General features: G+C 43.4%; 1 protein-coding gene across 3 annotated transcripts in view; it reads left to right on the forward strand.

The window, feature by feature from the left end:
- LOC146868589 (uncharacterized) overlaps positions 1-16,499 on the forward strand; it is a 1,503,661-nt gene that overhangs the window by 355,177 nt on the left and 1,131,985 nt on the right. For 2 of the 3 annotated variants that reach the window (XM_085611695.1, XM_085611705.1), the window contains exons 3-7: positions 2,074-2,221; positions 5,500-5,658; positions 7,089-7,284; positions 13,372-13,527; positions 15,286-16,005. In XM_085611695.1, the coding sequence (XP_085467821.1) occupies positions 2,074-2,221; positions 5,500-5,658; positions 7,089-7,284; positions 13,372-13,527; positions 15,286-16,005 (1,379 nt within the window). The remainder of the gene's footprint in view (positions 1-2,073; positions 2,222-5,499; positions 5,659-7,088; positions 7,285-13,371; positions 13,528-15,285; positions 16,006-16,499) is intronic. The other variant, XM_085611716.1, reaches the window with a different exon arrangement.

The following is a 16,499-nucleotide window of genomic DNA, read 5'->3' on the forward strand; positions in this document are numbered from 1 at the left end:
GGGCCGTACTATGAGTAACCGTGGTGCAGACAGTGGCAATTCAGTGTGATCAGGCAATATTAACACGCACACTGGTATACGAGACTAGGAAAGATACGGAAGAAGCCATTGGCCCCTTGCACAGAAACATAAAAAAAAACCAAGATTATATTTACGAAGTAATCTCAAGATCTCCGTGGCTGCACATGTTTAAACACTTAGACAAAAAAACTAGATTTTCTCGACCTGCATTCAGGTGCCTGATATTTGATCATTTTCGCCCTACGTCAAATGAAGCACACCAAGCATCAGAATCGCTTTCCAATACATTTGTCTTTTGGAAATGCTAATATCTTTGGCTTCATAAGTTCTGTACGTAGAAAAAATGGGAAGCCATTCTTGTACCACGTGTTTAACCTTAATCAGAAAAATATGATTTCTGCTTAAAAATAACGCAGTTATGTAGCTCTTTCTGGAATCAGAAATGCAGACTTGAGAAGTGGGAAAAATGTGACAGGCACCAAGATCAAAACAAGCATTTGCAATGCAATAAGTCTTGCATTTGTTAAAGTTAGAGCGGTTGCTTTTGAAAATGTTTTTTACCTTTGTTTTTTTATTTGCAGTGGAGTTCTTATATTTGCATAGCACTATTGCCACTGGTATAAAAAAGCTAAAGTAAAAAACATTGTCATTTTCAACACCAACAGCTCTAACTTTAACAAATGCGAGACCTATTGCATTGCAAATGCTTGTTTAAAATCGTTGTTGAGCATATAAGATGCACCAGACGGCATATAACATCAAAGTACCTAACACTTTGAACCCAATAGGACTATTATAAAAACAAATGTTTTTGCCTTTTTGGTTCCTCAGTATTTCTCCAACTTTTGATCCATCCAGATATAGTTCCTTGCTGATTCCTTGTTGCACTAGGCATATGTACTTACTGCCTGTCCCATTCCTTTTTGCTTTTGTAGAAATGCCTCATCAGGTAGGTGCTTTCCAGGAGACACCCAACAGCCCCTTTACCTATTAGTACCTATGCAGTATGGTTATTCAGAGAAGGCGTTCTCAGGTCGGTAATGACAGGCCAGAATCAAAGGGTCCAAAGACCAGATTAGAGTCCTACTGTTCAGATTGTGGCTGGAATATCAAACCCTGAATACCGACGGGACAGAATAACGTTACAGCAATATGAAGGGGCAAAATATCGAAAGGTGAGGGCATGGGTAGAGGTAAGGATTTACTTTTCTTAACTCCCACATCTACATATCACCAAGGTATGTGGAGGAAAGTATAGACAATGTATGGAAACTACCTTTCAATATTTTAACTCTTGATATTGTTTTCATGATGTTCTGTCCCGTCGATATTCGGGATTCGATATTCCCAGCCTACAAAATTCATTCATGGCTGGGGCTATACAACCTAGAGTGCTCTTCACACAAAGCAGTGTTACTCCAATATTATAACTTCTGCCTCAGGATGTAGATGTGGTACATCAGCAGCTAAAGAAGGGTAGAAATGTCACTGTGCTGTGTTACAATAATGGTGGTGCCACCAGAAATATGCAACTTTTGGCATTACCCTGCAGGCCAGACCTATTGACATTGCCAATGCTTGTTTACATAATGGGTGCACTCTCATTGTTTGGTAAGTGACTGCTGCCCTTTCATTGTTTGGAAAAAGACTGCTCGCCCCATTGCTTGAGGAGGGCCTACCTTGAATTGACTGCTCCCACTGGTCTCCCAGAAGCACTTGCACCATTGTCGGCCACATGTCATGGTGAACTGCGGTCATGATGGTGGAGCCAGAGGTGATACTTAGAGGTGCATGGGAGTGTACAGGTTTTACTACCGCCAGATTCAACATTACCTCATTCCGGGTATTCAGTACTAAAGATGAAAGTGGGGATGTGTAGCAGGTTTGCACCGTATTCTTAATGTCAGCAAACATAGCACTTCTCTGCTCAGTGCTGGGTAAAACTCGTTTTCACAAAGGCATGCTGTTATTCTTGCAGTCGAGTAGGCAGATGGACTGGTCACTATTTCTCTTCTTTCACATACACTCTTTCTTTCTCTCTTCTCTACGCAGAGAAGGTCAACCTGCTGAACAAGATTACTTCATATGCCGTGGACCTGGTCAACATCTCACTTAGCTATGATGAGGACAACTGCAGTGCCCTGGACATCGGGCAGTACTCTACCCTCAGCATGCCCACTAGATCTGCCTTTGGATTCAGGTGGGCATTCCTCTGTCTGTGTACAAATTAGTAACTTCCTTACACAAAAGTGTGCTGTGATCCATCGGGATTCATCTATAGGACTTACCAGCATCTATGCAAATAGATGGCACACTTTATAGTAAACTTGCTTTTGGGATTTGGCAGCGCTTTACAGACAGGGCGCTATTTTTTATTTTGCACATAACAAACCATTTGAACATTTTTGCATGGGGAGATAGGGGTGGGGGGGATGTACAACTTAGGTAATAATGAACAATAAAAGCACTGTTGTTAAGATGATTCCTTTAGGACAAAATATTCCTTGAGGGTAGTTTTAAATAATGCAAGAATAAGGACTGTGTGGATTTCAGCCAGAAGGGAGTTCCAGTGCAGTGACCTGAGTAAAAGAAAGGAGCTCCGCGCCAGTGCTGTCCATGGAGGTTTGGTATTAGCCAGGAGGCTTTGATTGACTGAGGGTATACTGCAATTATGCATGCATCGACTGAGAATTACAGAGAAAGTAGTTCAGGCATGAGCTCTTGATGACCTCTATGACCTCTTACCTGATCCCTCAATCTAACTTCAGACCTCCCACCTCCATCGTTTGCCTATACCTCATGGTCCCCAAATAGGCTTTATGAACCACGCTCATTTTAACTTCACATTCAGATTATCTGCTGGAGCAGCGCAATTTAGACTCCACCCTTACACGTCACAAGAAATGCAATTATATACTTATAACTGACATTATATTCAGTGTGTGCCCTTAACTTCATTGATTTGTGTGAAGCATTTAAATGCATTGATGGATTAAAACCATTGTAGAGATTAGTATATAATGTAAGCACTAATGTTCAGTTTAAACATGTAAGAATGTGTTCTTTATTCACATTTTTACACTTATAATTCAAGTTATATTTGCATATGTAACATATACTCCTTTATTCACGTTTTACATTTATTCTTTAAGTTACATACGTTCATGTATAACTATGTATTCAAAGTACATATTAAATTAGCCATACTACAGGCCTCAAGTGAAATGCACTTTGTCTTGCCAGCATGTTTTCTTTCTTTCTTTGCTGGTTTATTATCATGATTCTCAATAGCTAGAGAAAGTCTTATTGTTAGTATTAGACTACTGATAGTGAGGCCTGTAGGAACAACTTTGCAGTGAACATGGAGAATTAATGGTCAAAAGAGGCATTCTGTTCATCATGTACCAGGATCTAGAGATGCTCAAGGTAGAGATCTGCAGTCCCAGTTTGATGTGATGGGAAACTGAAGGGATGCTGCAAATACACACAAGTAACAATGATTGTGTCCTGGTACTGTAAAGGGAGATCAGGAAATTTCTGAGACTCCTGTTACTTTTAAATTGGTGTTCTCACAATTGGAAGGCACGGAGATTCCCTTTAGACTTTGAGTGAGCAGCTTTATGCTAAACACTTTTTCCCTTTTTCCAAGACTTCTACTAAACTCTGATGATGCTGATACCTTTTATGCTCTTGAATTAGAGACCCTTAATAGATGATCCTATATTGCACCTACATTTACAATAGAGGAGGGAAGTTTCTTAATGGAACGCCTGTTTGCTTTAATCTGTTTCTGTATTATTGTGGCTATCAAAATTCTGTATCTCGTTCTATTATCCCTCAACCTCCTGAGATATTTCAGCTTATCTATTGTAGTGCGGTACTTATTGAACTTACTTTTAGTTTGCATATATTTTGGAATGGTAATCCCAAATAAAACCTTTTAACTATAATTGGTGATTCCTGGTCCTTATTGTGGGACACATTGACTTCACAAGGTAGAAATATATAGTTGATGTATTCTCCCTTTCAATGCTTCGTGGCAACCAACAAAGGTCCTTACAACCAATAGGGAAAAATCTTTAACGACTTGACTAAGAGATTACGTTGTAAGGCTTAGCGCTCTTTCACTGCCCAATGACCTTATGCCCACAAGGCTGGGCTTCTGACGGTCATAACCTCATTGCCTTACAAGCAGCAATTTCAAAAGTCGCACCAAACGCAATCTGGCTACATTGTAGGCGACCCAAAAAACCCTCCCCAGTCAGTGTTTTTTCTGTTCAGCCAACTGTGGCTTAGTTTTGAGATATTCATTCAGCTTTTAAACAATATATATCTATTGTTTTCAAACAATATATCTATCCCTAAAAATGACTGATGACTACCATCTTGCCACTTAAAACCTGGGACATTACTCTTCATTTCTTTTTCATAGTAAACCTAATCGTACCATTCTGCAGGTGCCCTCTTCCTCACCTCTGCTGTCCACCTCTGTCTGAGCTGACCGCAACCCCAAGAGTCAAGTAAGGACTGCCCCTCCCTGATTCACGAGCCAAACACCTTATTCTTTGTGCCCATCTCAACTTCTGCAAGGTGCAGCCAGACTACCGTGTACCATACCGGCCCTGCTGTGCTCCAGCTCTCTCCCCTCTGTATTTCTAAGACCATGACGCTGTGTACGAGGATTTTCCTTTGTTTCTGTGTCAGGCATGCCAACCCCGCAGCTGATAACTCCATCATATCTGCCCTTTAAACAGGGTACACAACCCCCTCCAAATCCCCTGTGCTGCCAGTATTGTCTGTCACCCCACAGTGCAACAACATTGCTAGAGCCATAGCCATTGGTTTCTCCATGTTTGCCAAAGACTAGACAGCCAAACCACTGTCTCACAAAATGTTCCCTTTGACAAAATGCACAATATGTATTTAATTATAGGTCCCTTTCTACCACCCACATGTCAACGGAAGGATCTGTTACAAATTGGCTGTTCAGTTCACGCGTCACCTAGCCTCTAATTTTGCTCTTAGAAAGCACTTGTTACTACACCCCACTCATACTCTCGTTTCGGAAAACATTCCTGGCGGCTGCCTAAAAAATTACTTTGCTGCGCATCTGTACACCAGAAAGTGCACACCAGAAGCTCACCTTCCCAAGCGGTCACTTGCACTCCGTAGTCAATGGTCTGAAATGACACAAACGTTAGACACCCACTCGTGTGCACTAGCCTTTATAGATGATGACCACTTGACTAATCACTCATGGTCGTGCCCCTTTATTGTCTCTGACCTCACAGCAACTCACCAACCAGGTTACAGGTTTCGCATGCAGCACCCTCAATTTGGATACAATGGAGAACTTGCCCACACTTGAGAGTAGCTTCTTCTGTTCTCAGGAAGGGGGTCTTGTGACATCATTTTGCATCACGCTCTGACGTTGGCTGCACGGTAACGCCTCTCTCTCTCTCCTCCTTACTCGTGCAGCTTTGCAGATGAGCTGAGTGTGCTCATGAAGGTCCGGTACAGCCTGAAGGAGGATACCAGCCTCTTGACCATTCTCAATGTCCATGGCCATGTTCTCTTGCAAATCCGGATTAACCCAAATGTGCTCATCTTGGTGTCAGAGCGCAGAGGGCACTACGAGTAAGTCTTCAACGAACATTATTATTCCAACAGCACATTAGGGGTCGCATATGCTTGGTAAAATATGGGAGTTCAGCAATGCAAATTTTGTAATGGGTTGGGGTGAGAGAAGTGGAGTTAATTATGTGCTTAGCACGAAATAGAACTCTGCACTTAAACTACCGACAACTTTTGAGACTTAAATAGAAGACAAAGAGGTATTTTGTGGATGCCTCAGGAGCTCCTTGGGAATTGTGAGTAGGACATGTTGTGACAATTGAAGACCCTCCCTAGATTCCCCAGGATGCCTGCTCTTTAGAAATTAATACAGACAAGTGGTGTTGCTCTGTTTCCTTAGGTACAGATTCGTCTTGATTCAGAAAATGTAAACATGTTGCTCCCTGCTCAGTACTTGAAATCATATGTCACATTCCACACTCCATGTTTCTCCAGCTCCTTCTCTTCCATACCCCATGCTTCTGTTTGAACCTACGTGATGTGCTTGCTGTTTGGATGGGGGAAGCGAGGTGTGCAAATCCTGGTTTCCCCTTGAATTGTCCCTTATTCTATATGGTGGCTCTCTATTTATTTTTAATGTTTTATTACATTTTCAACTATTACCAGCGAGTTACCATACATACATCACATCTCATAAGGTTAGCATTTGCTGTGCAGTGCACGGTACAGTGACATTGGTACAGTATAGATTAGTAGAGTAAGTGATGCCTAGGTGTAATGGACAGCATACGCTTATGGCATGCAACTGTAACTTTGTGGGCGTCCGTGTATTTTCCCTGATTCCATAGTTCATAGTGTGTTCTAGCGCTATAGTGTACTGCTGTTTCATGGCTCATGGCATAGGGTGGCAGGCAAAAACGGTATAGGGACAACTTAAAACATAACAGGTTCTATAAAACAAGCTCAGAGTTCCCTATCAACTACCGCACCCATATTTTCACATGTGTTGTTATCGTTGACCACTGCTTGTGTGTTCTCTGGCTGTTCGGTGTTATTTTGAGGTGCATGCGTATGTATCACCTACTGCAACTGGCCAGGCATCTCCTTTAGACTAGAGCTGCTTTGCGCATATGTACACTCAATCTGCAGGATCAGCCCTGGGTGAGCTCCCCCCCACCGGCCTGCACCAGCTCGGCTAGCATTGCATCCCAGCTTGCAGCTATTGGGATCTTGCGTATACCCATAGTTTCTTTGCGCCGGAGTGCAATACTCTCTGCCTTGGCCCATGTGAGAATGGAGTGATGCCATGCCTGTGTTTGAGGGGGATCTTGCGCCTTCCATTTCCTAGTAATGAACCTTTTAGCTACTGCCATCCCCAAATCTAGGAACCTGGAGGATACTTTGTTGTTTATATGGTGGTTCTCTATGTGGGTTCTTACATTAAGCACTCTTTCTCTCCCTCTTCTTGCACTTCACCTTCCCTTGCATCTCAGGTTCCCCATCACCACTCTGACTGACGGAGAGTGGCACCGCATAGCTCTAGGGATCTCTGCAGAGGGAGTGCAGCTGTATGTGGACTGCAGACTTGTCGAAAGCATCTCCTGGGTAAACTTCTTTGGAATGGGAGTGACCACCGATGGGCTACTTATGGTCGGGGGCCTCATCGAACCATTTGAGATTCCATTCACGGTGAGATGTGTTCAGTTATATGCTTTATGGATAGGACAGCTTTCAGAAGTTACTTAGTCTCTTGGTGTTTGGGGGTCCCACTGCAATGAAGAGTGTGGAAAGATGCTCCACATGATGCAGGACATCTGAAAAGAAACATACATTCCAAAGGTAAGTCTTCTAGACATTGTCACTCTAGCTTTGTGTGATGTTGGACTGCTAGTCTTTAGTATACTCGTAGCATGTTTGTCTGCTCTATCGCATTGCTCCCTCTTTCAGACTAAAAAATTCTCAGGAACCTCGCACAACCAAAGCAAGGTCCAAACTCTTGCTGCCAGCTCATACCCAGACATAGCACCGGAGGAATACAAGCAGTCCTTGCATGCTCTCGGGGTTTCTCTCATGTATATTTAGGTTTGTGCACCACTGTCACCATTCCTGACTTTAAGTCCCCACTGTGGACCTGCAATGAAGCTCTTAGCCATAAGTAAGCATTCGGTAAGATGATCTGCATTGTGATGGCATTTGAGTTTTGTTTCTTTCTGGCACACCTGTGATCAATCGTAGTGTTCGCTTCCTGTGGGTGGTCCTTCATCTGTAGAACACATGTCTGGATACAAACCCCTCAAGTCTCTGCAGGCCATTCAAACAAGATGACATACCGAGGTACTCCGTTACCTAGACTGTGCACATGCTGTATTCTCTTGCCAACCCCGGGCAAAATATCAAGATAGCTGTCTGGATGAATGTCTTTGAGCTCGGCTCATCAGGCGCACACGCTCAACCTGGTGGATAGAGGGGGGGGGGGGGTTAATCACAGTATTTCTTCACATGAGGTGTGAAATCCTACTCAGTCAGTACCCAACTGCAAAATGTCCTTTCCAGTCTAGTCCACTAAAGGAGAAATAAGTCATGTGTGTTCCCCATACAGAGTAGAAGAAGGTTACCCCTTTGCACATATCCATGTTGATTTCAAGGACAGGTCCTTTGGGCTATGGGGAAAGTGTCCTCTTAGTTAAGTGCAAAAAAGGCCTGCTGATTCCCTTCACTACTCCCTGCTATAGATTGGTGCAAGAAGAAGGAGAAACTAAGATGTGGATTGGAAGCAGACTGAACTCTGAAGGGAAAAAATGGAAGAGCAGAAAAAAAAATCTCTGAGGGTCGGGTAGGCCGAACTAGAACCAGCAGAACTACACAAAAATAGTCACAAAGCAAGCAAAGCAAAAAGGATGGCTTGAAGTCTGCAGAGCGAGCAGGAACTAGCAAAGTGGCGATGCACTGGAAGACCGATCCATCCTTTTTTTTAGGAATAAGAGCTCCTTGACCTGGAAGAGAACTATCTTGGTTATTCAATATTAAGGCAGCTCTCAAGATCAAAGAGGCACCATTCCCAACCTAAACAGTGTACTGGATTTCAATATGGTACAGATGCCTGGAATGAAGTTACCAAAACTACACTTCTAGAGAATTGCTGTGAACTCAAAGGTAAGAGTAGCTGTGAGTGAACTCTTTCCAGAGAGGAATCCCTCCATTCCTTTTCCTGAGAGATGCACAAGCCAAAGCATGGATCTGCCGAGCACAATGAACAGCCGTCACTGCGCACCTTTGGAGGGGGGCACTCGCTGAGCGGTTTCACTATGGGCTAGACACAGTCAGAAAATGCTTCTATAGGCCCACATTCTGAAAGCAAACTTTGCAAATACTGTTGTCCTGTGCACACCCCCCCTAAAAATTAGCTTGCAAAAACACTGGTATGTAAGCAGAGATTCCCTAACCCTAGCAGCTGAACCGTCACCATTTTTTAATGGTTTTACCTGACATCCCATACTATGTGTTCTTTTTCATATGAACTGTATTGAAGTTGAGCTTACTGCACAATAATAATCAGGGTCCTTAATTTTCCCTTTGATTGAAGGTAGTGCACCTTGTCTTTCCCTTACCCTCTTTGCTTTTTGCCTACCCAGCTCCAGTAGGTCCTTGATATGAAGATTGTGGTCCATGTTTTGCATAGGGAGAAACATTCTAGCTATCCAGTTGTTCTATCTACATCTGAGGTCTTCAAACTGGGGGGCGGGGCCTTCTGGGGGAGCCTTAAGTGATCTCAGGGGATGTGGGGGTGGGGGGGGGGGGGGCACCAGTCTCTGGCCAAGACAAGCATCATGTTTTTTTTTAGTGTTAAAACATGAGTGGCAGTAACCCACTTTGTAATGGGCCATCACTAACAACTTTTGTATATCCTGACTGGGAGTATGGGTAAAAACGGGATAACAAAGCTGAACTGAAATGTTTAAATATGTTTAGACATATTTAAACATTGCCAATTTAGCAGCATAAGTGTGAAAAAATTGAGGGGGGCCGAGGATTTTTCTTTGTTTACGGGGGGACACAGCATTAAGAAATTTGAAGACCACTGCTTTACATCATTGCTCCTTGAGCTTAAGTACTTATTTTTGTGTTAGGTCAGTATGGGTCCAATTACCTACATTTGCATAAGTTACCTACTACACTAAGCAACCATTGAGTAGTCATGCTATGTAGATGCCGAACTTCTATTGTTGTTCTTCTGTTTTTATTTGCTTGTAACATTTTTTTATTGCTTCCTTCTGCATTAATTATTTGGTAAATCATTGATTCTTTTACATGCACAATCCTAGCCTTTACTTATTTGCATCAGATTACATTTCTGACAGATCCAGATTATGCAATGGAGGTTTATGAAACCAGTAATCCGATATATGAATGCTATAGAATTATGCTTGCTTGTAATGCAGCAAGATGAATGATGTGGGGACGGCTCTTGTAGCCAGCCTTAGAAGACTCAGGAAAGGAATTTCCACAGAAGATGTGGTCTTGCAATCCCCCTGGTGGGCACAGGTTGTTGGTATCCATAGTATGTGTTAGTATTTCCTCTCCTGGCGACATTTAGTACTGCGGGTGCTTTAGGTTGAGCTCAGTACTCAGTGTTCATTTTTAGGTCGAGCCTAGAGCCAGCGCGCATGCGCTGCAAGACTTATTGTAAAGGAGTAGGGAATAGAAGCCCCTTCCACTCTCCGCCCATATTTGCCATTGGCTTGTGTCATTGTCCGTCCTAAATGCTGGCTTCTGATACATAAATAAGCTTGTTAGTCCCTCCTTAGTACAGCTTCCTCTTCATTTGTCACCTCCCATGGCAACTGGCCTCTTTACTTTGGTTGTTACACGGTACGTGTTATTTAGACAGTGAGCACTTCTTTAATGAAGTTCTCCTACTGCAGGCCTGACATGCTTGGTGCCTTCTTTACTCCCCCCCCTCCCGTTGTCGTGACTTCTCCCCCCCACCCTCCCTCCCGTTGTCCATGCCTTCTCCCCACTCCCCCCGCCCTCTAGTTGTCCGCCCTCCCGTTGTCCGTGCCTTTTCACCCACTACCTGCCCTCCCGTTGTCCGTGCCTTCTCTCCCCGCCGCCCGGCCTCCCTCTTGTTGTCCGTGCCTTCTCCCCCTCCCTCCCGTTGTCCATGATGCCTACCATTTGCAATGCAATCGTTTTCCGCGTAAATGTGAGACCTATTGCATTGCAAATGCTTGTTAGTATGTGGGACCCATCAGGAAATTTAAACACTCTGGCAACCCATTTGACCAGGCAAACATTCCCTCATCTTTCCAGATGATCTCATTCTGCCTATCTTTTTTGCCTTGGAGGTATTTCATTTTTTTATGCACATGAGGACCATGAACGAGTTAATAATGAGCCAACTACAGAATGAGATTTTTTAGGATATGTGTGAAAATGCTTCTCTTTTTTTCTTGTCAGTAATGTAGACTATTCGTGTAAGCTATATGGAGACTTGTCCTGATTGAATTTGTCATAAATTAGCACAAATCACTCCTTGAAAATTGCAGAAAGTATTAAAATCCCATGTCATACTATTTTTCACTGACTTCGATGAGGCGCTGCTAAACGAACACATGAATCATTTTTTGCTTTCGGTCATGGGGTTCTTAATATGATAGGACTACAAATAACGGAGGAGGCTACAGTAACATCCAAAAAGAGAAAGATTTTTAGGGTATCCTGATTCTTCCAAAAATATCTCCCAATTTAATTCAAACACTTAGATGAACCAGGGCTTGACTGATTCCTAAATGTCCACATAATGAGTTTATGATGGACAAGTTTCTTATCACAAATTATTATGGATCTCAAACTAGAGAGCTCTGTCTAATTCGGCGCCACAGTGCATGCATGAATGGATGACTTGGATGACATATGCTTGCAGATACTGTATTCACAATAAGTTGAATGTATTTAGGTACCTCTTAAATAAAAGTGATTTCTGTTTGCAAAGCATGGGGTTTGCAACAAAAAAAATGCAGGTTGGCAAAAACCAAAATATATTTTTAAATGAATTAGAGCTTTTTTGTGATTCAGAAACCTTTCCAACTCATAAAAGATGTTTTTGTGACTGATTATGAAGAGATGGTGTAAAAGGGGTGCACCTCTCCCCTGACGTTATGGGAGTTTCAATTGAATTTCTCAATGCTGTGTAACCGCAGCTGTAGTTGAAAATCATTGATCAGATCGAAAAACCTCAAAGGAGTTGGTATCTGATTCGTGTCTCTGGTAAAGGTTCCCCTTTGACAATCATATCAGGCAGCCTAAATTTCATGGGCATGGCGAATGCAGACAACACCATTCAGGAGCCAGCTGAAGCTAGATCGAGTGAATACATAGGCTGCCTATCAGGGAGGTTTATAACCAGTTATCAAACTGGCTGATGTTTGTAAAGACTGAAGTTAAAAAGAAGTCTAAATATATTTTGAAAAGTCCTGAAGGATGCTGGTTATTGGTTAGTAAGGTTTTATAAGTAAGGTGTTTACATGACTAACTTAGGTGAAAACTGGAGATGAAAAGGACGGGGGCAGAGAGCCCAATAGTTTAGAAACAAAATGACGTTGGTTGAAGTCAAAGGTCACGTTGAACCTTTTGAGTAGGTTTGTGGTTAGCAGCCATCTGTAGATGGTTACCAAAGGTCTGTTAGAGATGGATGTTCCTCACCACATTCAACTTTTAAGAGTGCTGTGTAAACCGTATGCACAGGACAAAGTTAGTTAATTAGCTTAAAACATTCTAAAATTTCTGTTATAGGCAGTGATGGCTGTCTCTGAATGGGGTGGTGAGGTGGGTGTTTGAAAAATAAAATAAGATAAACTTATCTGTGACCTCCGCCTCTCCTCTGTCCTCTTCTCTCGGCAGTGCCATGGCAGAACAGAAGCACCCAGGCTCCCAGAATCTCCCAGCCAATCACAACGCTGCTTTCCAGCAGAGTTGTGATTGGTCTTAGCACTGTGGTTGGGCGCTCAGAGAGGGAGTGGAAGCCTGTGCATGTACCTCACTAGGCTGGGCCTTATAGCCTGGTGGGCAACATATAAAATGCGCATGACTGTCTGGCCGGCTCAAGAGTTCCGGCCAAACCGTCATGCGCACTTACTGAGTGCACACCACTCCTCCCCAAACTCTGCCCATCCCCGCCCTAACCTGGCTATGTAGGCAGTGAAAAATAAAATGATAATGTCATGTTATTATCATTTTCTTTTTTTGCACTGCTCAAAGAGCAGTGTGGCAAGCTCTTACATTTTAGCGGATGAGCCGCCACAGGTTATGGGTGGGAATATTTATATACTGGGCTTCTCCAAAGAGTACCAGGTGAGCTATTGGTAAATTTCCAGCTACCTACCTGGAAGTAGCTCTCCTGTGTCTACAGCCTAGCCTACTAAATTAGAAGCTTTTGTTTGGTTAAATTAGTATATGTCTCCTAAAATTGAAAAGCACACTTTTGAGATGAAAATGTGTGTATTTTCAGAAATCAAAGGCTGATGTTTGGATAAAAACAGATTTCTAATATATTTTAAAAGCTGATTTTTGAATGATAAATCATGCAATATTACTAATGTTATGACATTGGTGCCAGGGCCATTGTATCTATGACAGTCATGTATTCACCATGATGGGGCATTCCAAATTGAAAAAAGCCTTTATACATTGCAGGCTCGATGAAATTGTAGACCGCAGTGTAAAAGTCGACCCTGTACAGGAATCTGACTTTTTTTGCTTTCCCTCTCTCCTTCCAAGGGTTCTCTGCAGATGCTGATGTTTGTAATGGGAGATGCTGGAGCAGCCAAGCAGTACTGCAAAATCTACAACGAAACCTGTCTAAGTTCATTCAACGAGGAGCCGGTCCACAACCAATCCACAACCTCCATGGAGCCTTTCACAGACCCACCCCAGGTGCTGTTCTTGTGTATCTTATGGCAGCCCTATTGCAATCTTTGTAACCTTCCAACAATACCCTTAGTACCTTCCGCAACCTTTAGACATTCTGTGGTCTGTGAAAATTCAATGCTTACAATTCTCAGTTGCATGCCCCCACTTCCGTCTGGACCACCCGCTCCCCTCTTCTTTTAGTTCCTTCTTCAGATAAGGGTGTGGAACCGATAAGCGCAAAGCTAAAGCACAACACATCATCTGTGTGACGCTGCCAGTGTTCTGGTTGGCCCCGGTTTGTGACACACTCTCATGGTCTTCCAGTTTCATGCTTGACAATGTAAGGCGTGGGTACTGTTTGTTGTGTATTCTCTGTGCTCAGACTGAAACATTACAGGAATGTTCAACAGTTTGTCTGGAATGTTTCAGGCATGCGCTCACAAGGCTCCTCGTGCGTCCATCCCTTGTGGATTGTATCTAGATATGGCTGCTCTGCTACCTTTTGAAGCCCATTTTGTAAATCTTGAAGTCATGTTTGTCACCTGGCATGCTCTAGACGGTCCAAACATACAAGCAATACATCAAACAGAATAGATTCTGTAACTCTGCAATGCCAAAACAGGGCATCTGAGGGCTGGCTCCCTCTGGGCAATTAGGCAAACAGGTAAGTCTTCAATGCCTTGGGAAAAGGAGAGATTGCCAGAGGGGACAGGATTTCACAAGTTGTAAAAATATTTAGTAATACTGCCATCTGAACTGGTCGGCACACCAACGATATATAATATACCACATATTTCCTCACATGAGATTACTTTGGCTCAACTCTTAACATACACCCGCCACTGCCCAAAAATGGAACGAACTGGATATCTTGGTTCCAACTAGACTTTCTACAATCATCTACTGACTTACATTATATGCCATTCGTTTTGGCAGGCAGTGAGCACTCCTACTTACACAGAGGAAAGAAACAATTTAGTGCAGACCTCCCACCACAGCCAAAAAAATCCTCACACCTCGTTACAACTGACCACGCACCTCCAAATGACCACACACCTCCACAAAACTAAACCAGACTCGATTCTGAGGTGAAAACATTTCGAAAGCCGTAATACTCGAGACTACCAAAAGGCGCTGCAAAGCACTACTAATGGTAGATTGTGATTTGCATGTATTAATTACAATTAACACAATAAAATAAGACCTGAATTCTTAATGTGGTCGTAAGTACGGGCCTGATTTAAGGCTTTGTGGATGGGTTACTACATCACACACATGACAGGGGTCCCGTACCCTTATTATAAGTGCATGATATCCTATTGCACTTGCAATAAGGTGGATGGGATATCTGTCTTGTTTGTGACCGAGTACCCGTCCACCAGATCCTGAATCAGAACCTAAGTCTCCAGTATTTACAATGGAGTATCTCTGTATATACTTTCAACTACTCTGGAGCACTACCAGACACCCCAGACTGTCAGCCTCTCTTCAAGGTCTCATGCCCTTGTTTTCAGGTCCTATATGGCCCTTTCAGACAACACTTATTATCAGCTCATCTTCATCCTCCATGTTTTCAGCTTTGTGCAAATCCACACTCTGACTTCTGTCTTTACTTCCAACACTCAAAGCCCCCTTAAAGTTTTCAGCATAACTCCTTTACAATCCTGGCTCTCTTTCTCTCCAACTATGTACACTACTGCCTCCCATCCTTTCCCCAGATGTTCCCTTTGTCATATTTCTTACCACCTCTAAGTCATCTTTTCTCATTTCTATTTCATACAGATCATCACGCCTCAAGGTCACAAAAAGAACTTTACCATCAACTTTTCCATCGACTTTTCCATCAACTCTTCAATCAACTCTTCCAGCACCTCCTCCAGCACCTCTTCCAGCACCTCTTCCAGCACCTCTTCCAGCACCTCTTCCAGCACCTCTTCCAGCACCTCTTCCAGCACCTCTTCCAGCACCTCCTCCAGCACCTCTTCCAGCACCTCCTCCAGCAACTCTTCCAGCAACTCTTCCAGCACCTCCTCCAGCACCTCCTCCAGCACCTCCTCCAGCACCTCCTCCAGCACCTCTCCCAGCACCTCTCCCAGCACCTCTCCCAGCACCTCCTCCAGCACCTCCTCCAGCACCTCCTCCAGCACCTCCTCCAGCACCTCCTCCAGCACCTCCTCCAGCACCTCCTCCAGCACCTCTCCCAGCACCTCTCCCAGCACCTCTTCCAGCACCTCTTCCAGCACCTCTCCCAGCACCTCTCCCAGCACCTCTTCCAGCACCTCTTCCAGCACCTCTCCCATCACCTCCTCCAGCAACTCTACTGTCAACTCTTCGATCAGCTCGTCCATCAGCTCAACACCCACAAAACAAAGTCTTATCTTTGGGGGCGTACTCACTCACATGTCTGGCACTGCGGTCTCAGTAATTCCTTCTGCAACTGCAGCCTCTCCGTACACTACTACTGAACAAGCACCAAAAGGAAACGCACAAACCTCCCCTAATGTAAGTTTGCTCTCATGTCTTTTGTGTGTGCATCGTCGTTCCTAAAACATGACCTACCGCATGAAGGGTTAATTTTCTTGTAAACTTTGAGATTACCACTGAATTAAAAGAAGCACACCTATTCTTGACCTGTTCCACTTCACCCACCTTCCTTTCTGCTTGTATTTATAATTCATAGCAATTAACCTATGTATCTACTGAGACCATTATTTGGAAGCACTGCACATATGCTGAATGCTGCAATTTACACAGGTGGTCCTCATTAAAACTCTCATGTAACAATGATAATGATGTTAGCATAGGTGCTTGTGGGGCGTTAAAGTGGTTTGAAGACCAGGATAAATTATGGCTATTCCAGGTAAGTTTACAGATTGTCAAAGTGTAAAGGAGGGAAGTAAGGATGGTCGCACAACAACATCATTATAGAAATTAGGAAGACTATCATAGTGGACAAGAAATATAGTGGTCTGTGAGTATTGATATTGTGAGGGAAC

Source organism: Triturus cristatus, chromosome 1_2 (assembly GCF_964204655.1).
Source record: "Triturus cristatus chromosome 1_2, aTriCri1.1, whole genome shotgun sequence".
Lineage (NCBI taxonomy): Eukaryota > Metazoa > Chordata > Amphibia > Caudata > Salamandridae > Triturus > Triturus cristatus.